Source organism: Mustelus asterias, chromosome 15 (genome assembly GCF_964213995.1).
Source record: "Mustelus asterias chromosome 15, sMusAst1.hap1.1, whole genome shotgun sequence".
NCBI lineage: Eukaryota > Metazoa > Chordata > Chondrichthyes > Carcharhiniformes > Triakidae > Mustelus > Mustelus asterias.
This window is the reverse complement of record NC_135815.1, coordinates 6,757,324-6,782,449: the sequence shown is the minus strand read 5'-3', so window position 1 is coordinate 6,782,449 and position 25,126 is coordinate 6,757,324. Positions and strand designations below refer to the sequence as shown.

Sequence of the window (25,126 nt, the reverse complement as noted above, 5' to 3'; positions counted from 1 at the left end):
TTTGACAGATCACACAAGCGTACAACACTATTATGGGTAATGTATACGGGAAAGTATGTGGTCTTTGGAATGTCTTCAGTCAGCAGTTAGAAAGTGAGCCACAGCCACATTATGCTGGCATGGTTTTCTTCTAATAATCTTTTCCTTCCTATTTTATGATGCAGGCAACAGAATTTAAAGGATAAATTGAATATTTCAAATTGATTCAGTGTTCCAAACGAGTCCGAGAGAACAGACCAATCCACCTTCCTAATAAGAAGCCAAAAGCTAAACAGTAAAAAAAGCTAATCTCTGTTCAATATAGCTTGTGGGTTGGCTTGTCCTATAACTTTTCCATTTACAAAGTATCACTCATGTGGAGCCCCTCTTCCTTTTCCCTGCAACTAGCATTGTAGGTTTAGTATGTAGCTCCACGTACGTTCCCCTGTATGCAATCTGTTTTTGATAGAGAGAAATGGTTTATGCCGCAGCATATTTGGAGCAAGTATGGGGATGTGGCAGGAATAGTAATGGGGTTAAGAAGGTTGGGCAATTTGTGTCGTTTAGACCGACTTGCATCTGAATTGGCACTGGTGCAGAATCCCTTTTATTAAAACTGCCCAAGTAGTTAGTTAAATTGTTGGATGGAAGTCAGATTTCAGTTTATATGACTTGACAATGTCACTTACGAAAAAAAGGATATTAATCTGTTTGCAGATAGTAATTGTGTTGTGCAATACAAACCACACAGCCTGGAGACAAAGATGTCCTATCTGAAATCCACAGTGATAGTTTCACTGGCATGATGCTTTGTGCAAAGTGTAACTTCCAAACAGTGGAGTTCACCTCTCTTTACAACTCTCAAACACCAAACCCCTTTTAAAAATCAACTCATTATGATTGAAGGCCCTTTTTGCTTTGTTTTATCTGGAGAGAGTTCAGAGAAATTTGTTCAAGTAGCAAGTACATGAAGTACTGGGACTGGAGAGGAGTAGTACAAAATTTATGTGAACCAAATTAACATGGTTATAATGACTGCTTCGTTCATGGATCCCCCCACAACACCTTTGTAGAGATTCATGTCCCATATGCACTACCTTTCTTTCTAAAGAATCGTATATTTGTAAAGTTAATGTAAGTGTGAATATAGCCAATAACCTGGAATATTTCAATGGTTTTGTCATTTAAGGTGTTTTACCTCTCCTACACACTTTGGAGTTTTAATATGAGGCCTAATCATAGGAGCTCACTTGCTGGGAAACTTTGCTGATCTGCATCAGCTCGGCTGTGGTTTCGTTGCTGAGATGGGTGGAGGCTCGTGTTTGCAACATCAGCTGCAAATAAAGTGCTTTCCACTTTTCTGACCATATCAAGTCAACACCAGTCTGACGAAGGGCATACTCTTGGAACATTAGTTTGTCCCTCCTCCTGATCAATTTCAAATCATCTTTTGCTCCAGTCGCTGGTGAAGCAGGAGCAGATGGGAGGAATTTCCAGGCCAGTGGCCATGTGGGATGAAGGACTTAGAACCCCACAATGAAGAAAGAGGCCATTTGGCCCATCGAGTCTGCACCAACCACAATCCCACCTAGGCCCTATCCTCTTGATCCCATGCATTTACCCCACCTAGTCCCCCTGATACTAAGGGGCTATTTAGCATGGCCAACCCATCTAACCCGCACATCTTTGAATCTTTGCTAAAGGAAAGCTGTGGGGTTTTCCAGGCATCACGACAAGGCCCACAAACAGTGTGATGATGACCAGATCAACAGCTTTCAGTGAAGGTGGCTGAGAGAGAAATATTGGTCAAACCACCCGCGCTCTTCAAATAATGCTATGGGATCTTTTGCAATCAGCTGAGCGGGCAGACAGCACTTCTGATAGTGCAGCATTCTCTCAGTACAGCACTGAAATGTCTACCCAGATTTTGTGCTCTGGGGTGGAGTGTGATCCCACAACCTCTGGCTTAGAGATACAGTAAGCAGTCTCACAACACCAGGTTAAAGTCCAACAGGTTTATTTGGTAGCACGAGCTTTCGGAGCGCCGCTCCTTCATCAGGTGAGTGCAGGATTTGTTTCACAAACAGGGCATATACAGACACAAACTCAATTACAAGATGATGGTTGGAATGCAAGTCTTAACAGGTAATCAAGTCTTTACAGGTGCAGACAATGTGAGTGGAGAGAGGGTTAAGCACAGGTTAAAGGGGTGTAAATTGTCTCCAGCCAGGACAGTTAGTGAGATTTTGCAAACCCAGGCAAGTCATGGGGGTTACAGATAGTGTGACATGAACCCAAGATCCTGGTTGAGGCTGTCCTCGTGTGCAGAACTTGGCTATCAGTTTCTGATCGGCGATTCTGCGTTGTGTGTCGTGAAGGCCCCCTTGGAGAATGCTTACCCGGAGATCAGAGGCTGAATGCCCTTGACTGCTGAGGATCAGAGGCTGAATGCCCTTGACTGCTGAAGTGACACTTCAGCAGTCACGAACATTCAGCCTCTGATCTCCAGGTAAGCGTTCTCCAAGGCGGCCTTCACGACACACAACAACACAGAATCGCCAAGCAGAAACTGATAGCCAAGTTCCGCACACATGAGGACGGCCTCAACCGGGATCTTGGGTTCGTGTCACACTATCTGTGACCCCCATGACTTGCCTGGGCTTGCAAAATCTCACGAACTGTCCTGGCTGGAGACAATTCACATCTCTTTAACCTGTGCTTAACCCTCTCTCCACTCACATTGTCTGTACCTGTAAAGACTTGATTATCTGTTAAGACTCGCATTCCAACCATTATCTTGTAATTGAGTTTGTGTCTATATATACCCTGTGTGTGAAACAAATCCTGCACTCACCTGATGAAGGAGCGGCGCTCCGAAAGCTCGTGCTATCAAATAAACCTGTTGGACTTTAACCTGGTGTTATGAGACTGCTTACTGTGCCCACCCCAGTCCAATGCTGGCAACTCCACATCATGGCTTAGAGGTGAATGTGTTACTGAGCATCATATGTGGGCCCCAAGGCCTCAGGATGCAGGGGCAAAAAAAAGAAAAAACGCTTCACCCCCACCTCTCTCCTCAAGGCATGTACTCAGGCTGTAGCTGCACCTCGTAGGGGCTATCAATGCTTTGGTTTAAAACTATTGCCTGGTGTTGCTTGCTTTCTCGAATGTACTTCTGTACAGCATTATTTATTTTTTGGAAGTTCTCATGATCTCTAGGGTTTTCACTGGCATGGAACTGCAAATAAAGTGCTTTCCACTTTTCTGACCATATTAAGTCAACACCAGTCTGACGAAGGGCATGCTCTTGAAACATTAATTTGTCTGTCCTTCTGATAAATTTCAAACCATTTTTGCTCCAATCGCATATTCTTTTTCAACTTATTTCTTAGTTCCTTCCTCCTTTCTATGGCCTTTCTAGCCTCCCCTTAAATGTATCTGCTATTAAGTTCAGGCACTCCATTTGGTGCTGAGTTCGACATTGTGACCACCCCGCAGGGCGAAGACATTTACCTCCTGAACATGGCAAATTGCTCTTTTCTTTCTCATTTTACTCGCATCTTCTAATTTTTATTTCATGGCCATAGTCATTAAGAGATCAATAAGCCAGCCGCTTTTACTCCACATTTAAATCGAGCCCTCCAGAGGCTTGTTGACTTTGGAAGGGGGTCTTTTTAGTCCCAATGTAAAGTCCAACTCAAATATTTTTAATTTTGAAGACCCCCCCGTGGTACCCATCCACTGGCTAACAACCATGAAAAACAAATGAAATGTTGGAATGCATTTTTTACTTGGAAATCTCAAGCTCCTACGATCCTGCCCAAGAGTGTTGCCTGACAGTAAAAACAGAATGTGCTGGAAATACCTGGCAGCATCTGAGAAGGGAGAAACCTAGTTAACGCTTTGAGTTGAACATGGTGACTCTTCTTCAGAACAGTGTTGCTTGCATGTCCGATCCAGCAATGACAGTTTGTTTCCTAAAGTGCACCCAGTTCGTTTGCCATCAAAATAGTTTTGGTTTGTCACAGGATTTGGCCAATGTACTAAATCCCAAAATGGAAATAGATCAGCACTGGAAAAAAATGAAAGGGCTGCTTTTAATGAGATGACTTTTAATTCAGTAATGTGGAGAGGCTTGAGAAGCTAGAATTGCAAAGAAGATTAAAGGAAAATTTAATAGAGCTGTTCAAAATTGAGGGATATTGGGAGACGAGAAACTTTTTCCACTGGCACAGGGTCAGTAACTGGAGGACAGCTATTTAAGATAATTTACAATTGAAGCCAGAGATGGATTTTTTTTTAACTCAGTGAATTATTGACGACTGATTGTGAAGATGGTGGATGTAAATTCAATAATTAGTTCCAAAAAGGAACTGGATATGTGCTTAGAAGAAGAATTTTGCAAGGCTATTTTATTCATTCGTGGGATATGGACGTCATTGGCTGGTCAGCATTTATTGCCCATCCCTAGTTGTTCTTGAACTGAATGACTTGCTAGGGCCATTTCAGAGGGCAGTTGAGAGTCAACCACATTGCCGTGGGTCTGGAGTCACTTGTAGGCCAGACCAGGTGAAGGCAGCAGAATTCCTTCCCTAAAGGGCATTAGTGAACCAGATGGTTTTTCTGACAATCAACAATGGTTTTATGGTCATCAGTAGATTCTGAATTCCAAAATGTTTGTGAATTCAAATTCCATCATCGGCAGTGGCGGGATTCGAACCTGGGTCCCCAGAACATTAGCTGAGTTCACTGAGCCATCAACTGAAATAAAAGCAGGGGAATGGGTCAACTTGGTCACTCAATCAGAGAGCAGCTGGCAGAGGCGCAATGGACCAAATGGCCTCCCGTCTATGCTGTATGATTTTGATGACACCTGGTCTACATCCAATTCATTATTTTAGTGCATCATGTTTAGTGACTGTTTTTATGTGTCAATTTAACACAGCTGCTGTTTTAGGCACAGCAGCATCCCACAAAATTGGCCAGCTAATTCTGTTTTTGCCACATTAAATGTAAAAGTATGAAAGCAGTTTATTAAATCTGGGTGGTGGCATTGCAGTTGATTTGTTCCACTGGCATACTGGCTTTTCTTCATTGAAATTTCTGATTCCGTGAAATCTGATGATCATTATTTTCCCATTGGGATTGTAAACAGTCCAAATGGAAAAGTCTGAGTCCAGATTGGAGCTGCCTGTTCCTTTTTTTTTTCCGGAGTTTACATTTGGCTTTACTGGTTCAACCGTTTGACAGTTCTTTCAAACAAGTTTGTTCGACAGCCTTTCCCTGGTTTTGTTCACTTCAACAACAAGCATTGCTTGAATTGTGTCTGCTTGTGTGGGGCTTAGATCTGACCCTCCACTTTGTGCTGCCAGCTATCAGCTCAATATCAATCGGAACCATCAGGGAAAAGTAGTTCATGTGCAGGAAATGCGTTCACAGCCCAAGGGTCAGACACTCAAAATAAGATACAAGTTCAGCTTTCAATGCTTGATTTACTGCTTGGCTCTGAATTTGAATCTGGTCGTGACAGGTAGTCCAGTTCAGGAATTAATCAGCACGACTTCAGTTCATTTTGAACCAAAGGTTTAATGATTTTTCAAAGTACAAGTGGAGTGCTTTCCCCTGTAGTACATAAAATACTATGTACTTTATGTACTTGGGGCATTTCGGTGGCACAGTGGTTACCACTGCTGTCTCAACGCCAGAGACCCAGGTTCGATTCCCGCCTTGGTCACTGTTGACGTGGAGCCTGCACTTTCTTCCCGTGTCTGCGTGGGTTTCCTCCGGGTGCTCCAGTTTCCACCCACAGTCCAAAGATGTGCAGGTTAGGTTAATTGACTGTGCTAAATTGACTCTACTATCAGGAGGATTAGCAGGGTAAATGTGTGGGGTTACGGGAATAGGGCCTGAACAAAGAACAGTACAGCACAGGAAACAGGCCCTTCGGCCCTCCAAGCCTGTGCCGCTCCTTGGTCCAACTAGACCAATCGTTTGTATCCCTCCATTCCCAGGCTGCTCATGTGACTATCCAGGTAAGTCTTAAACGATGTCAGCGTGCCTGCCTCCACCACCCTACTTGGCAGCGCATTCCAGGCCCCCGCCACCCTCTGTGTAAAAAACGTCCCTCTGATGTCTGAGTTATACTTCGCCCCTCTCAGCTTGAGCCCGTGACCCCTCGTGATCGTCACCTCCGACCTGGGAAAAAGCTTCCCACTGTTCACCCTATCTATACCCTTCATAATCTTGTATACCTCTATTAGATCTCCCCTCATTCTCCGTCTTTCCAAGGAGAACAACCCCAGTCTACCCAATCTCTCCTCATAGCTAAGACCCTCCATACCAGGCAACATCCTGGTAAACCTTCTCTGCACTCTCTCCAATGTCTGTGTCTCAGTGTCTGTGCACTGTTTGAGAGCAGATATCCACTCCATCTGACGAAGGAGCAGTGCTCCGAAAGCTTATGGTATTTGCTACCAAATAAACCTGTTGGACTTTAACCTGGTGTTGTGAGACTTCTCACTCAGATTGAAAACACAGGTACAATTAGATCAGGTAAAAGAGAAATTCCAGAATGGCTCTGCGTTTCACAATGCTGCTGTGCTCTTGTCTCTGTGCACCAATATCAGAAGCCAAAACAATGGCAAGGCTCAGACCATTATTGGTTATTCTTGCAGCCAATTGGAAAACCCAACTCATGTTAATTGAAGCAGACAGCATAGGAATTGCGGGGGTTATTGGCACTCAGTGGGTTAATAGCACCTTGTGACATAGCCCTGGGGCTCAAACACCCATCTTCATTCATTTGGGAAACACAGCTAGCTCACTCCATCTTAAACTACCATAGTTGGTTGCAAAGTGCTTGTGGTCATTTTCTTCCATCTTTTTGTCTGAATATTTTACTGAAAATGATGCAAATAAACAAGAAATGGAGGGGGAATTACACTGTGAATGTTCAGGTTTTATTGAATTCGATAGCAACTATTGCAAAGAAAGAGCTATTTGCCTTCTGAAAAGAAAAGCAAGACAATAAATGTGTGCCTTATTACAATCTTAGTCACAGTGATTGCATAATCAAAAAAGACTATTTAATTGACTTTACAATGTCTTAAATCATCCTGAGGTCATGAAAGACATAGGTGTAAATGCAGGCCATTTTTTCCTTATAGATATATGCCATACATTGGACAAGCCTTCTGCTTAAGTTTTGTTGTCGGTGTCCACTTTGTAACTGTTGACAGCTGTGCCAAAGTCAAAGGCTCTTTGGTGCCTAAACCTGGAACTAAAATTGATGGTGCGAACTTGGCAGTTTGGAAAACAGTAACAAAATGTTTACTGAACAGCCCAGGGTCGAAGCCTATAGTGCAGGACAACACCAAAGTTAAATAGGGTCAGACAGAAGGATAAGTTAGTAAAGGGGGCGAGACTAGTTGACGCCAAGTTTGGCTTTAAAAGTCTGTCAACCGTAGGACGAAGAGAGATAAAAATATTTTACCACTTTAAAAGCACTATGCGAATACAAATAGTTGAGTGAAGCTGGTCAGGAAGTTTGAGAAAAGAAAAACATGGTCTGGTGACTTTTGATTTCAAAACAGTGAGGTAGGTTTGTAGTGAGGAACTATTGACTATTGTAGCTGATGAGTCAACATCTAGGGCATGGGTTTATGGTGATTGAAGAAATCAAATTCAGCAAATATTAAATGGCATTCTAGAATTTTGCTCTTTTGGGGGGGTAAATTGATTCCATCAACTTGTCTGTGAAATTTGTCAACCAGTGGTTTGCATTTATCTGCAGAATTCTGATAATGTACGGGTGAGCATGCAAGAAATTGAAATGTCATCATTTCTGTTTTCAAAATCCTGCCACATTGACTTTTTGCCATAATGCTCATATAGGTGGACCTACTTGAGACAGTAACCAAAAGAGAAAGTGCTGGAAAATCTCAGCAGGTCTGGCAGCATCTGCAAGGAGAGAAAAGAGCTAACGTTTCAAGTCCAAATGACCCTTTGTCACAGCTGAGACAGTAATAGAATTACTCTTCTTGACTCCTGAGAAGTGAAGGGAAAGGGACAGGTTAAAGAGCTGCAGGGTTGTTGATGTCATGTGAACTTCAGTATGTGCAGAATTTCATGAACAGTGATGAGAAATGCAGACTGTTTATGTTGTCCAAGATTGAAAAGAGCTTGCAAGCTGTCAATCCAGACACACAAGTAATTTGGAAGGATGAGTTGAACCAGCTGTGGTCATAACCCTGAAGGACAAGTCTTGAAACAGATTAATGGTGCAAATTCTGTTGTACTCTATTGGAAATCGAATACTTTTAAAAGAATTGCAACACTCAAGCAACCTCCCTTCATTTGTGACAATTCACATGCAATGAACACTGACTATTCACTTCAACCGTTCAAGTGTAAGAACACCAAAGTGCAGGGCAGGGGACGAAACTGCTGTCCATCTGGCTAACCCCAATACAAATACCTCACAATCATTCATTCCCTTAAATACTTAACCAATTCCTTAAATATTGGCACAGTGGTTTGCTGCCTCTCAGCACTAGGGACCCGGGTTCGATTCCCGGCTTGGGTCACTGTCTGTGCGGAGTCTGTACGTTCTCCCCATGTCTGCGTGGGTTTCCTCCTAGTGCTCCGGTTTCCCCTCTCAGTCCAAAGATGTGCGGGTTAGGTGCAATTGGCCATGTTAAATTCTCCCTCTGTGTACCCAACAGGTACCAGAGTATGGCGCCTTTGTGTGTGCCAAAGTTACTTTGACAAAGTAACTTCATTGCAGTGTTAATGTAAGTCTACTTGTGACTAATAAATAAACTTTATGTATTTTTACTTTATATTTCCATACTATAACCTGAATTTCATTCCTGGGCAGATCATTCCACATTATTCACCACCACCTGTTAAAAGTGGTTCAATCTAAACTGTTTGTGTATTACTGCTCTTTCAAAGTTTGATTTTATGTCCTATGGTTTTAGAGATTGAGGCAATCTTGAACATATTATTGTGGTTCAGTTTATGAATTCAGTTTAGAATCTTAAATATTTTAACAAATAAAATTGTTCACTTATAACATTTCCATACTCCAGTTGTTCCAAAGTGCTTTACAGACAAGTAAATACTTTTGTAGTCTAGTCACTGTTGGCAGCATGGTAGCACATGGTTAGGACTGTTGCCTCACAGCGCCAGGGACCTGGGTTTGATTCCCGGCTTGGGTCACTGTCCATGTGGAGTTTGCACATTCTCACTGTGTCTGTGTGGGTTTTCTCCGGGTGCTCCGGTTTCCTCCCACAGTCTGAAAGACTTGCTAGTTAGGTGCATTGACCTGAACAGGCGCTGGACTGTGGCGACTAGGGGAATTTCACAGTAACTTCATTGCAGTGTTAATGTAAGCCTTACTTGTGACTAATAAATAAACGTTAACTTTTAATGTAAAGAACGGAGCAGCCAATTTGTACTCAGCAAGGTCCTACAAACAGCGCTGAAATGACTGACCAGATAATCTGCTGCGCTGATGTTGTTTGGCTGAAGGATAAAGGATCACCAGGACACAGGACCTGCACTCTATAAATACACAAAATATGGCGCAGGAGTAGGCCCATTGAGCCTTCTCCACTATTCAATATGATCATGTATGATCCTTGGTTTCAAATTCATTTTTCTGACCAAATCCCACCCTTATATCCTTCAATTCCCTGCAAAACCAAAAATCTGTTTATCCCAGCCTTGCATGTATTTAACGATGGCACACGTACATCTTTGAGCTAGAGAATTATTCCGAAGACACTCAACTCATTGAGCAAAGTAATTTCTTCCTGTCTCAGTCCTAAAGGATTGGCCCTTTATGCTGAGACTGTGCCCCTGTGTTCTAGATTCCCCAACCAGCAGAAACAATCTTTCAGCATCAAGCCCCATCAGAATCGTGTATGTTCCAGTGAGATCGCCCTCTCATTCCTCTCAATTCCAGAGAATATAGGCCCTATTTGCTCAGCCTATCATCATAGGGCAGCTCTTCTTATGTGGAGATGCCGGCGTTGGACTGGGGTAAACACAGTAAGAAGTTTAACAACACCAGGTTAAAGTCCAACAGGTTTATTTGGTAGCAAAAGCCACACAAGCTTTCGAAAGCTTCGAAAGCTTGTGTGGCTTTTGCTACCAAATAAACCTGTTGGACTTTAACCTGGTGTTGTTAAACTTCTTACAGCTCTTCTTATCCCAGGGACAAATTTAGTGAACCTTTGTTATACCGCCTGCAATGCAAGTTAAAAATCTTTAACGTTCACATTAAACAGTTGATGGGGTATTGGTTTAATGTCCAAATTGGTTTTAATGTTGAACTGGAACAGTGATCTGAATTTTGTTTTCAGTCTCTGAAGTGGGACTCAGAAGGACATGCTGGCAACTGAATCACTGCTGATTCACAGTTTATCCCTGAGCCGACTGAAACAATCTGGAACATTTCAACCTCTCCTCCAGCTCATCTGATTTAAGATAGTGGTTTGGGTGTGGCGTATGACTGTAACTATTTATTAATGGTAAGGTATATTCTATGGTGCCCCTCGCTCTCCAAAGTAGCAAGTTAAAGGGCAGGTTTAAGGTGGGGCAGCACCTGAGCTGCCAGCTAAGGCTGGAACCTGTCAGAGCTGGAGCAATTGTCAGTTTATGTCTGAGGTGTTGGCGTGGATATATTCGGCTTGTTTTTTCTGCGTTTCCTGGGCTGGCAGTAAGCTTAAGTAGGAAACTGAAACAGGAGCTAAAATTTAGCTGTTTTCCACTGTCCACAGGAGAAGCACTGTATTAGTTGTCCACAGGAGAGACATTGTATTAGTTCAAAAACTGCAATACATGCCTGACCAGTCTGACACCTTATATACGATGGAAACACACCAGCTTTGTTTAGATAAATGCAATTTACTTTTGGGCAGCACCTCTTTCAGCTGTCAGTATGGACAGTGGCAACTATTGTTCTTGCCATTGCACAGTGCCATTTACACCGTTAATTAAGTATTGTCACCTCTGGGTCTTTTTTAGGGTAATAACTGGCTGGTAGTTGCTGTGACATTTTGGCCAATAAATACTGTAACACAGTAATGTCATTATGTGATGAAGCTTTGTGGTCTGCAGGGTGGAGGGACATTACTGCTGCAATCCCCTCTCCCCTGACTTCTCCAAGTCAGGTATGGATGGGATGGTGTAAATACATGGCAATATTCTATCCATTCTCTTCACCTGATGGATTTAGTACCGATCTGCCCTGATCCTCGATGAACCACACTGATAGTTAACAACAGGAATTTTGATTTCTGCATCAACTTTAACGTAGTAAAACACTCCAAAACACTTCATAATAGCATTACCAAAACAAAATGGAGCCATATGAATGGACCTCCCATATATTAAGCTGATCTTTTTCTACACCCTATACACCCTGCAACACTATATTCTGTACTCTTTCCTTTCCTCCCCATGTACTCTATGAACGGTATGTTTTATCTGCATGGCGCACAAAAAATAATACTTTTCACTGTATCCCAATGTCTGTGACAATAATGCAAATGAAATCAAATAAGGAGATATTAGTACAGATGGCCAGAAGCTTTGTCAAAGGAGTTGGTTTTAAGATGCGTCTTAAAGGAGGGGACAGAGTTGAAGAGGTTTAGAACGGGAATACCAGAGTTTGGGGCCGATACAACTGAAGGCATTGCCACCAGTGGTGCAGCACACACCCGAGGGATGTGTATGAAATATATTTAGATTTTGTCATGGCTAATTTCTAAAATTTTACAAAGACCTTAAAATGCCTGAAGTTATATCTTTCTGTGACACTGAACAAAATGAGCTTCTATGGTGGTATCACAAAATCCTGTGCCTTGTTATCACTGAAGAGACACTAACAACCCCTTTGGCCTGGCCAACTGGTGCATTGAACCATCTGGGGAACCCAATTGGTGATCCACACCTTATGTCAAAGGTATTGTGAAGAGGTGGAGTCATGTGACAGAGAATCCTCTAGCTTGTGCAACCAGCAATATTACTGTAGGAGGGAAATGAAACGAGTCGAGCCATAAGACATAGGAGCAGAATTAGGCCACTCAGCCCATTGAGTCTGCTCCGCCATTCAATCGTGGCTGATATTTTTCTCGGCAGTTTTATTCTAATGGAGCCCAGTCATGAACCTTGGAGACCGTGACAAACTTCAAGAAAAGCTTTTATTCCACATGCATGAGGGAGAGGTGAACTCGGGCCTGAAATCTCAGGTTGCCTGCGAGTCCTCTCTGTCTCTGGTAGATTTGGTACAGGTTAATATACTGTTTTGAGTCATAAAGGTTTATATTAGCGTATTAATTCCTCAAGTTGGATACAAAATGGCTCTTTTAATCTCGTTGTGCAGACTGTATTGTTCAGTACAACTTTGTTAATCAGTTTCTTGGGCAGTTCCGTTTATCCAATTATAATGTCAAAGCGTTGTATTTGCCCAACCAATTTGCACTGATGTGTTAATCGTTATCCCCCTCTGCTAGATGATGTTCTATGGAAGACTATACCCTTCCTAGACTATATGGAGCCTGGCTGTCTTAATGCCGGTTCTCCCATTGTCGTGACAATTCGAGCAATCCCCCGCACATCAGAAGTTGATAGCATGCGTTAATCATTATCTGTCGACAGAGCAGGCCTGGAGCTGCCTGCATTAACCCTTTCCTTCCCTCTGGTGAAGTCCGGCCCTCTGGGCTTGCTCTATGTAGCCCTGCATGTATTATACTGAAATTAAATGACATATGAACGGACATATAAATTAAAATATAAAAGACATCATCCCCGATATTGCCCTACAACAATTACCTTGCTATATTGAAAAAAAAACAGTCCACTATTTTTATATCTACAAGCAGCAGCATAGGTTGAATACCTGGCCCCATCTACACTGTTCCAACTCTACCATCGCATACAACACTGATTCATCTCCATATGCTATTTCATCATGTGATGTCAACTCCACTGGAAAAGTGAATAATAGAGCATCGGTTTTCAGCCTGTCAACTTCCTTAAACAAATAACTCATTGGACTTTGATTCTGAACTAAGCAATTCTTTTCTCTGTGGTATTAGCCCTGTAAATCTTCCTTGTTTCTATCCTTTTACAGTATGAGTGCACAAAAGGTTACACGGCAACCTGCCTCTGACATTTGGTTATGTGCAAATAAACTAACCCTTTGAGTTCATCCTATCTCGAGTTTGCTGTCAAATTATAAATAGAATATTGGGAAATACACTAGTGTTTATAAACGGTGAAGCAACTCTCAAACTTGGACTGGTGGCAAAAGGAGAATCAGGGCTGTTAAAATTAACCCCCTCCTGTCTGTAACAACTATAATATGGAAACACAGCTCAGTGGAAATGTGCCTGCTCTGTTCTCCCCTCTGCTGCAACTCTCCTTTGTGCCTGGCCATATGGCTTTCGCATGTCATCCTCCTTCCTCTTGCTCCAAGTCAAGGGTCGCCAGATCACATGGACCAGTATTTCTAATTCATAGTGTCATATAGTGCAGAAAAGACCCTTCAGCCCATAGAGCCTGCACTGACAACAACTACCACTAGAATCACGCTAATCCTAATTATTCAAGAAAATTACACTTGATCCCTTTGCATTTGATGCAAACTCTTGAAAATCCTTTTCAAACATTCTTAAAACCAATTAAAAATTCCACAGACATTTTAAAGAATTACAAAATTTCCTGACTGCACTGCTTTTGAGTCAAAGGTTGTGGTACTATTGTATTTGCTCCTCATGATCATGAAAGGTAATTGTTCTTGTTATCTGTATGTTCAATCATCTTAGAATTTGCTGTTCTGTTCTTTTTGTGTTTTCCTTTTAACTTATTTTTATTTGTGCAGGTCGCCTGTATGCTATGCAAACTGGAATGAAGATTGATAGTAAAACGCCAGAATGCCGCAAGTTCTTGGTGAAACTAATGGATCAACTAGAGATTGTAAGTGTCAATTTAAAATTTATTCTTAGTTTTGTGTCAGAGGACACGGGTATTTAGATCAGGTGATACAATATAAATCCATTCCAAAGTTTAAGTGTTTAAGTTTATTCATTAGTGTCACAAGTAGGCTTGCATTAACACTGCAATGAAGTTACTGTGGAAATCCAGTTTACATCCAGTGCTCCACATCACAGAGTGGCCCCGAGAGAAATCAAAACCTAAAAACTCTTAAGCTCCAAGTGGTGGGGGCGCTGTGACGGAGGGAATTGCAGGACCTTCCGAGTTGAATCGGTCAATTGGCCTTCCTCATCCTTCACTCAGTTTATATGGCGAACAATGGGAGAGAAGAGGCAGCAGCAAGCAAATCTGTGGTTCAATGTGTTCCATAATCACAGTGCCACTTTATGACCCATTTTGGTTGATGATGGCCTTCGAGGAATCTTAAAAAATGTGTGATTAGATGGTCATGAACATTAAATGGACGGTGATTTTTGTCTGTGATTGCTCTGCTGCATCTTTCTTTAGCCTCTTGGTCTTAGTGGAAAAAACATATTAGCCATTTTTATAACAGTAGCAGAATGGCAGAGTGGGAGGATGGTACTTCTGTTACTGCCACATTACAATAAGAGATGCAAGCCTCCTGGTTCTAATAGCAGCCATTATTTTCCTGTTGCCCAATAATGTCAGAGCCACAGTGAATGTAGGAGTGCTTTCTCCTGAAGGTCCAGCACAGACCAGTTAGACCAAAACAAAACTGGACTTGCAAGATTGTGCCTTTGGTTATGATATGTGCCATTCCAGCATGTTAAAACACAATTTTCAGTTTATTTCCAGCCAATTTTTGATCAGTTTGCTGATGGATTTCTACCTCTTACTGAGCATTTTTCAGTATTTTACAGCGCAATTTATTTTTTGAGCTCCCTGCAGGAGGTAAATTTCTTTGTAGAACTGTGTAAAAGACCTGAGCACTGAGCGTTATCGCACTTGGGCTCTGCAGCAAGTCACTCATAAAGTTTAAGGAGTATCAATGACTAATGCATGTTTACTGTCTGAGTGGTAATCTGAAATGCTTTTATCTTTAAAGCTGAGCTTTCATTCCCAGGTTTCATGTAATCCTGTAGCTTCATTTTAAGCATTTCTGAATCTCTACGTCCTTCAGTTTTACAGTTCAGTTTAAAGAGTAATTGCTTTTACAATAGTATGAAAGCAAAATTCTGTGGATGCTGGAAACCTGAAATAAAAACAGAAAATGCTGAAAAAAACTCTAAATGTGGCAGCATCTGTGGAGAGCAAAACGAGAGTTAAAGTTTCAAGTCCCTAAGACTCCTCTTCAGAGCTGAAGAGGTCTCTTGCAACTTTGGAGCAACCATTTAGCACAACATTGCCCAAACTATTTGGGGACGCAGTGACATTGTGGGACAGAGAGATAGAACATAGAACATAGAACATTACAGCGCAGAACAGGCCCTTCGGCCCACGATGTTGCACCGACCAGTTAAAAAAAAAACTGTGACCCTCCAACCTAAACCAATTTCTTTTCGTCCATGAACCTATCTACGGATCTCTTAAACGCCCCCAAACTAGGCGCATTTACTACTGATGCTGGCAGGGCATTCCAATCCCTCACCACCCTCTGGGTAAAGAACCTACCCCTGACATCGGTTCTATAACTACCCCCCCTCAATTTAAAGCCATGCCCCCTCGTGCTGGATTTCTCCATCAGAGGAAAAAGGCTATCACTATCCACCCTATCTAAACCTCTAATCATCTTATATGTTTCAATAAGATCCCCTCTTAGCCGCCGCCTTTCCAGCGAAAACAAGAGGCAGCAGCAAGCAAATCTGTGGTTCAATGTGTTCCATAATCACAGTGCCACTTTATGACCCATTTTGGTTGATGATGGCCTTCGAGGAATCTTAAAAAATGTGTGATTAGATGGTCATGAACATTAAATGGACGGTGATTTTTGTCTGTGATTGCTCTGCTGCATCTTTCTTTAGCCTCTTGGTCTTAGTGGAAAAAACATATTAGCCATTTTTATAACAGTAGCAGAATGGCAGAGTGGGAGGATGGTACTTCTGTTACTGCCACATTACAATAAGAGATGCAAGCCTCCTGGTTCTAATAGCAGCCATTATTTTCCTGTTGCCCAATAATGTCAGAGCTGGTGGCATAGTAGTCCTATCTTTGGGCTGGTAATCCAGAGGCCCAGGCTTTAGGGACATTGATTCAAATCTCACACAGCAACTGATGGAATTTAAATTCAATTAATAAATCTGAAATAAAAAGCTAGTCTCAGTAACGGTGGCCATGACAGCTATTGGTTGTTGGCTGGTTCACTCATGTCCTTCAGGGAAGGAAATTTGCTATTCTTGCCTGGTCTACCCTACATGTGACTCCAGATCCAGAGCCGTGTGATTAACTCCTAATTGCGCTCTGAAATGGCTGAGCAAGCCACTCAGTTCAGGGGCAGTTAGGGATGGGGGGACAACAATGCAGGCTTTGCCAGCGATACACATGTCCTGTGAAAGAGTAAAAAAAAACAATGTTCTGATATGACTCCATTTGCAAATTAACATGACTCCAGATACCAACAAAATAAAAACAGTAATGAAACAGCATATTAAAATGCGATACATAATTCTTAAAGTTCTCGTATTATAGATCAACATAAAATACATCATAAATATGAAAATCTGGGACCTCAGTGACTGGGCTGCCATCAGTCAATGTTTTAAAGTTTATTTATTAGTGTTTTTATTAGTGTCACAAGTGGGCTTGCATTAACACTGCTGTGAAAATCCCCTAGTCGCCACACTCTGGCGCCTGTTCAGATACATTGAGGGAGAATTTAGCATGGTCAATGCACCTAACCAGCACAAATTTTGGACAGTGGGAGGAAACCGGAGCATCCGGAGGAAACCCACGCAGACCCGGAGAGAACGTGCAGACTCCACACAGACAGTGACCCAAGCTGGGAATCGAACCTGGGTCCCTTGCGCTGTGAGGCAGCAATGCTAACCACTGTACCACCGTGCCACCCAGTCACTCCACCCCTCCAGGGAACCTCTTGCATTTTTACACAGTTGCGTCACAGCGTGCCTAATCAGAGCCATCACAGCCAGAGTATCCTTCACTGGGAATTTATCATTGATTGGTCACCAGGACATTTATGAGCAGCCAGGAGAGTAATGTGATTTTACTTCTCCCAACCCTATTCACGGTTTCTGCGACTCCAATTGTGGTCAGGACTATAGTTTGGGAGCCCCTGACCTCAGAATTTTGCATACTGAGGTCAGGTTACTTTTCATTAGTCCATCGGTTTGGCATTAAAATGAGAACACAATATCACCATTAGTTGCAGTGGCAGTGTGATGAGCAGAAAGAAGAACAAAACAGCTAATTGTCTTCATTCTCAAAGATAGTTTAGGTTCAGAACCAATTTATTTCTCCATTTTTTCCTTGGCTTTCATTAATAAAAAACCTGTTTATCTTCCCTCTCTATAACTCAGTATTTCATTTTTCTAGAAAAATTAACCTGTGGCCAGGAATTCTCAGATTTGTAGTCAAGTATCAGCAAGGGTATTCATCAATTGTGGTTAACATTTTTTCCACCCTCTCAGCTTGGTGCACACGTGTAGCTGGCTGTTCCTATAAATGATCAAGCGAGTTTAGGTAAAAGCCTTAAATTTCCAGGTAAAGTAGCAGCAGCCACTGAAAGGGATCATTCAACATTTTCACAAGAAATGTAGTGTTTTTTTTATTTCTAGTCTCCATCACTCCAAAAAAGGAATTCGACCATAAAAAGAGAAACAAAGATAATTCTGTACCTCTGCTGAACAGTGATGTTGTCTATAAACCCATTTATATTGAGTTTTATTTTAAAGGATCCTGTGGGGAGATCAGGCAAACCTTTTTTGTGGAAGGGCCAGTAGACAAGGAGATCACTGAAGTTGATTAATGAAAATGCAATGTGTACTGGGGGGCAATTTCTGTGCGGAGCGATATGGTAAGAAGGTTGATGGACAAGCAAACTGAACTGAAAAAATTATGGGACTTTTGAGCCCATAGCCTGTTCCTAAAAATTCTTCACAGCAAAAACAGAAAATGTTGGAAAATCTCAGCTGGTCTGACAGCATCTGTGGAGGGAGGATAGAGCCAACGTTTCGAGTCAGGCTGACCCTTCAAAGGGAAGGAATCTGTCGTCCTTACCTGGTCTGGCCTACATGTGACTCCAGAGCATCACAATGTGGTTGACTCTCAACTACCCTCTAGCAACTAGGGATGGGCAACAAATACTGACCAGCCAGCGACGTCCATGTCCCACAAATGAATAAAAAATGTGTTATTTGCCAAAATCAGGTTTATTCATGAAATTGCTGCCCTTGATCTTTTCAACAGTTAAGTTGTTGGCAAAGCAATGTCATTAGTAATATTGGTAAGTTGCTGCAGTGCATCCTGTAGATTGTACACACTGCTGTCACTATGACCTGGGGATGGAGAGAGTCGATATTTGGTCCAACAAATAGCCATTCATCAAGTGGACTGCTCTTTCCTGAATGGTGCCAAACCTCTTGAGTTTGGTGATGGGTTCCATCCAGCTAGGTATTTATGTTATATTTATCTAATTGAAAAAGAATGAAAGGAAGGCGGAATGAAGCATTCACCTCTTCATTATTTTTCATAATTCTTATCTCTATCCCATGCTGTTATATCCCTTCTGTCACGCACTTTCAAAGTCCAGTAGGATGAGCTTCTAGAAGGGCTTAATAGGGTAGTCACTGAGAGATTGTTTCCACTGGTTACAACATCTAAAGCATGGGGCCAGAGCTCGGGATAAGGGACTGTTCATTTAGGACTGACAGAAGGAGAAATTTCTTCACACGGTGAGTTTGAATCATTGGAATTCTCTACCCCAGAGGGTTGTGGATAATGTAATGCATCATTTAATGCATTTTAAGGCTGGGATAGGCAAACTTTTGGCGTCACGGAATCAAGGGATATGGGCAGTCAGTGGGAAAATGCAGTTGAAGCTCAAGATTGTATTGACTGGCAGGGCAGGCTCAATGGGCCATATGGTCTATTTCTCTTTCTTGTCAGAATGGCCACCTGGGCAAAGTTGGTGTGCCAGTGGCAAAATGAAGCAAAATAAGAACACTGCCACCTTGTCCACTTTATGGAAATCCACCATAGACTGGAATAGTGAGCAAGCTTTTCATCTCTGTCAAATACAAACTTTGCCCCTAGCTTGATGTTCACATATAATATACAGACTTTCCAGTGAAGCGATTGCAGAGTGGTAATATGGGGAGAAAACTTTTATGGATTCCTCCTCATCCCTTCCAAAGCACCTCCCCAACCTCACAGTGCTAAATAGAATTGTTGTACTCTTACTTCCTTCCTGATTAAGAACTGCAAGCTTGTCACAGAGCTGTCCTGAAACCAGGTTTCACCTGGTTTACATGGCTCAGTATCACGCCAGCTGGTGTGTGCAATTAATGATCAGCATGCCACCTCATCAGTAGATAGTTTGAGTGACCCTTTATCGACTATCTTTAAGCAAGCAGTGCACCTGTGATGAATTGAAATTTCTGTACCTGCAAATGAACAGGCTGCTGAAAGTTCAAATACTGGTTATCTGGCATGAGCTGTCAATGGGTACAATAAAGTGGAGATCTTTTCTAAGCTGCTGGTGTACATTCTTGTAGGTTTTAGTACTCCTGAAATCTGAAGCATTGCTGCCAGGGAGAGAATAATCTTGGCATTCGAGCAGAAGGAAAATAAAAACAATCCTGCATTGAGGAGAGCTAAATCTTCCTCCTCCGCAACAACCTGTCCAAATTGGTTACTGTTATTAAACTAGATCCAGAGCGTTGGGTTTCAAATGCTAAAAAAAGAGAGCATGAGTGTTTCTGCTGAATGTACTGCAAACATCTTGAGCTTGGAGGAAGTAGATTCAAAAATGGTGGATTTTTTTTTGGAATGTCGAATTTCTTATCCTAATGGGAGGCCTGTCATGTCATAGAATCATAGCATCTACAGTGTAGGAGGAGGCCATTTTATAAAGCTTTATTTATCAGTCACAAGTAGGCTTACATTCACACTGCAATGAAGTTACTGTGAAAATTCCCTAGTTGCCACACTCTGGCGCCTGTTCGGGTACACTGAGGGAGAATTTAGCAAGGCCAATGCACCTAACCGGCATGTCTTTCAGACTGTGGGAGGCAATTGGAGCACCCGGAGGAAACCCACGCAGACACAGGGAGAACATGCAAACTCCACGCAGACAGTGACCCAAGCCAGGAATCGAACCCGGGTCCCTGGCACTGTGAGGCAGCAGTGCTAAGCACTGTGCCATCCTAATTTGGCTCATTGAGCCTGCACCGACAACAATCCCATCCAGGTCTTGTCCCCATAACCCCACATATTTACCCTGCTAATCCTCCTGACACGAAGGGGCAATTTATCATGGCCAATCAACCTAATGCACGTATCTTTGGAGTCAGTTGTCCTTGAATCTTCCCTGATGAGGCTTCATTAAATAAGTTATAACTGTGACTGAGAATAGGCTGGAATGTTGATTTAGAGCCACTCGATTGTGGGAAAAAGCTCATCTGACTGGATTTATGCATTTCTTAAAATCAGCCTTTTTCTTCAATTTCATTATAAAATATAGCAATCTTCAAACAAAAAGTGGCCTTTAGACTATATTCTTGCATCAACACGTTCTTTCAATTGTTGCCATAATTTTTCTGATTTAAAACACTGGCTTGTCTAGAGTATTGCATCCACTTCTCGGCACCTCACTTTAGGAAGGATAGGAAGGCATTTGAGGAGGTACAGAAAAAAATCACCAAAATAGCAATGAGAAACTTCAGTTGTGAAGATAGATGGGAGATATTGGGACTGTTTTCCTTGTAGAAGAGAAAGTCAAAGGGAAATTTGATAGAGACGTTCAAAATTATGATGGGCCAGAACAGAGTAGAAGGATCAAACTGTTCCCATTGCTGGAAGGATTGAGAACCTGAGGGCACAGATTTAAGGTAATAAGCAGCTTCCAAACCCACGACCACTTCCATCTAGAAGGACAAGGGCAGCAGATACATGGGAACACCACCACCTGCAAGTTCCCCTCCAAGCCACTCACCATCCTGACTTGGAAATATATCGCTGTTCCTTCGAAGTCGGTGGGTCAAAATCCTGGAATTCCCTCCCTAACGGCATTGTGGGTCAACCCACAGCACATGGACTGCAGCGATTCAAGGAAGGCAGCTCACCACCACCTTCTTGAGGATAACTAGGTATGGGCAATAAATGCTGACCAGCCAGCGACGCCCATGTCCAACAAACAAAAATATATTTATAACTAATAAACAGAAGTGTTCAAAGAAAATGGAAACACTTTTTAATAAAAATGATCCTATGTTTTTTTTCTCAGGTGTCGTTCATAATTCCTAGGGACTCCCAAGACAATCCTGGAGGGGGGTGATCCTAACTCCATGCCACTGAGAGCATGCTGTATTTTTGAAGCTATTATCTTCAGGGTCAAACGCGCTATCAATCCAGGATATTCCAGGACTTTTTGTTTAAATAGTGTAGTGTTCCAGTGTATTGATGATTGCTGACACTCTGCCTGGTCTCCTACAAAACAAGTCGGCACGGTAGCACAGTGGTTAGCACTGCTGCTTCACAGCTCCAGGGACCTGGGTTCAATTCCCGGCTCGGGTCACTGTCTGTGTGGAGTTTGCACATTCTCCTCGTGTCTGCGTGGGTTTCCTCCGGATACTCCGGTTTCTTCCCACAGTCCAAAGATATGCGGGCTAGGTTGATTGGCCATGCTAAAATTGCCCTTAGTGTCCTGAGATGCGTAGGTTAGAGGGATTAGTGGGTAAAATATGTAGGGGTATGGGGGTAGGGCCTGGGTAGGATTGTGGTCGGTGCAGACTCGATGGGCCGAATGGCCTCTTTCTGTGCTGTAGGGTTTCTATGATTTCTATGATTCTAAGTCATTGCAGTGTAACTGTGAGGAAAGTACTTGTTGAGAGACTTGCATTTATGTTGCACCTTAGTAAGACAAACATGAGGGGAGGGGGAAGCAGTTAAAATGGATGAGAATTCTTTTTGGATCAAATTTTAATTTCATTTCAAAGAGACATTGATGGTGAAGCTCAATCAATCTTTGTGAAATCAGATCCAACTTTCTACTATATTTCATTGCCTATGTTTTGATTTGATGTTTCAACACCTTACTGAACTGAGGGATAATATAATACTGATGACAGGCCGGAGGAGTCTGCGCCAAGTCTGATTTTTATTATTTCCAGGGTCTAAATACCTATCCTCAGTGAATAGAGCTTTCCTGAATTCCTGAATGTTATGATTGGAATCCTGCCCAAAAAAGGTGATTTTTCCACTTATTGTACAGGCCAAGAAGCTTGACTGGTCATTGCTCTTCCCTTGAGCTTGGATGTAAAATCCGCTGGGCTCTTGCGCTGTCCTGCCCACTGCTCTTAACCCTCAATCGGACCTGGTGAGGAGGGGCTGTTGGTCATGCATTTAGTATTCCACGATACAGGATCACTGATACCTGACAATAAGCTGCAAAGCTGTAATTCAGCTGAGTGATATCCTTAAGCCTGTGAATGAAGCTCAAATTATTCACGCGAAATTATTGCATTAAACGTAGTCAGATTTCAAACATTTTAGATCCTTTTCAAAGCTTTCTATGATGGATGCCCCTGAAATCATCTCTTTGGAGGGAGGTAATGGTCTAGTGGCATTGTCGCTAGACTATCAATCCAGAAACTCAGCTAATGTTCTGGGGACCCGGGTTCGAATCCCAGCACGGCAGATGGTAGAATTTGAATTCAATAAAAAATATCTGGAATTAAGAATCTACTGATGACCAGGAAACCATTGCTGATTGTCGGAAAAATCCATCTGGTTCACTAATATCCTTTATGGAAGGAAACCTGCCGTCCTTACCTGGTCTGGCCTACATGTGACTGCAGAACCACAGCAATGTGGTTGATTCTCATCTGCTCTCGGGCAACTAGGGACGGACAATAAATGCTGGCCAGCCAGCGACGCCCATGTCCCACAAATGAATTTGAAAGATGAGGTACTATTTTAAATTGAAAACTTTTCGGCATTGGCTCCCTGACCAGAGGAAATAGCCCTTCCCTCTATTCACCCTATAAAAACTCTGCATGACTAAGAAACACTGCCTGATTTAATCTCCCAACAGTAGGTAGCGGGTGTTAGCAGGTTATGAACATTGATACAAATACAAGAATTAAGAACAGGAGTAGGCCATTCGGGTCTTCGAATAACCTCTGCCGTTCAATAAGATCATTGCTGATCTGAATGTAGCCTTAACTCCATTCTACCCCCAGTAACCTTTGAACCGCTTGTTGGTCAAGAATCTATCTACCTGTACCTTAAAAATATTGTCTATTGTACCAATGTCATCCTTAATTAACAGTATTACCCCTTCACCTTTTCCTGGCTTCCTGTCCTTTCATACATTTGAGCGCAGACCTGACCTCACCTGGCATCCACACGTGACATTTACAATCCAGCAAGAATTACTAGATAACTAATAGGAACAGGATAAACAGAAAATGCTTGAAGTACTCAGCAAGTCAGGCAGCAACTGTGGAGAGTGAAACAATTAATCATAAAATCATAGAAACCCTACAGTGCAGAAAGAGGCCATTTGGCCCATCGAGTCTGCGCCGACCACAATCCCACCCAGGCCCTATCCCCATATCCCTACATATTTACCCGCTAATCCCTCTAACCTACACATCTCAGGACACTAAGGGGCAATTTTAGCACGGCCAATCAACCTAACCCGCACATCTTTGGACTGTGGGAGGAAACCGGAGCACCCAGAGGAAACCCACGCAGACACGAGGAGAATGTGCAAACTCCACACAGACAGTGACCCAAGCCGGGAATCGAACCCAGGTCCCTGAAGCTGTGAAGCAGCGGTGCTCACCACTGTGCTGCTGTGCCGCCCAGATGTTTCAGATTGATTACTTTTTGTGAGAGTGACCTGAAATGTTAACTCTGTTTCTGTCTCCACAGATGCTGCCAGAGCTGTTGAGTGTTTCCAGCATTTCCTGCTTTTATTTCAGATTTGCCGCATCTGCAATATTTAGCTTCTCCATCACAATTGAGCACCCTGGCAGATATTGTTTACCCCTTCTCCCAACTTAGAGGAGCAATTCTAGCACACCTGCTACATGTCCTACATCACATCACCTAACTACCCACATGCCGCAGTTATTTTGGTTCTGTAGCACAATGCGATAGTGGCTTTTATCATTCAGTGTGTGCGTTTATGACAATGCAGCTTATTAGACATTGCTGCATTAAACTCCACAATCTTCAGAATTTGTCTTTTTAATGCAAAAAGTTATGCCATGCAAGCAATATTAATCATTTAAGCATGGAAGGTTCTGGTCAGCTGTCAGAATGTACATGCTTGAACCCTGTAACATATTAGAAACATAGGATCATAGAGGGTAGAAGAGGCCCTTCAGCCCATCAAGGCCACACCAACACATTAGAAACACCTGAACTCCCACCCCATCCCATCTGCCAGCACTAGGCCCATAGCCCTGAATGCTATGATGTGCCAGGTGCTCATCCAGGTACTTTTTAAAGGATGTGAGGCAACCCGCCTCCACCACCCTCCCAGGTAGCACATATTCCAGACTGTCACCACCCTCTGGGTAAAAAAGGTTTCCTCACATTCCCCCCTAAATCTCCTGCCCTTCACCTCGAACCTATGCCCCTCGTGACTGATCCTTCAACTCAGGAGAACTCCTTATCTACTCTGTCCATGTCCCTCATAATCTTGTAACCTCAATCAAGTCACCCCTCAGTCTTCCCTGCTCCAACGAAAACAACCCAAGCTTACTCAACCTTTCTTCATCACTTAAATGTTCCATCCCAGGCAGCATCCTGGTAAATCTTCTCTGCACCCCCTCCAGTGCAATCATATCTTTCCTATAATGTGGCGAACAGAACTGCACACAGTGCTCCAGCTGTGGCCTCATCAAAGTTCTGTACAATTCCAACATGACTTCCCTGCTTTTGTAATCTATGCCTCGATTGATAAAGGCAAGTGTCCCATATGACTTTTTCA

General features: G+C 42.6%; 1 protein-coding gene across 2 annotated transcripts in view; it reads left to right on the top strand.

Annotated features, from left to right (window-relative positions):
• Nucleotides 1-25,126, top strand: part of vta1 (vesicle (multivesicular body) trafficking 1) — a 152,007-nt gene that overhangs the window by 44,951 nt on the left and 81,930 nt on the right. For both annotated transcript variants that reach the window (XM_078229424.1, XM_078229425.1), the window contains exon 2: nucleotides 13,874-13,968. In XM_078229424.1, coding sequence (XP_078085550.1) covers nucleotides 13,874-13,968 — 95 coding nt within the window. The remainder of the gene's footprint in view (nucleotides 1-13,873; nucleotides 13,969-25,126) is intronic.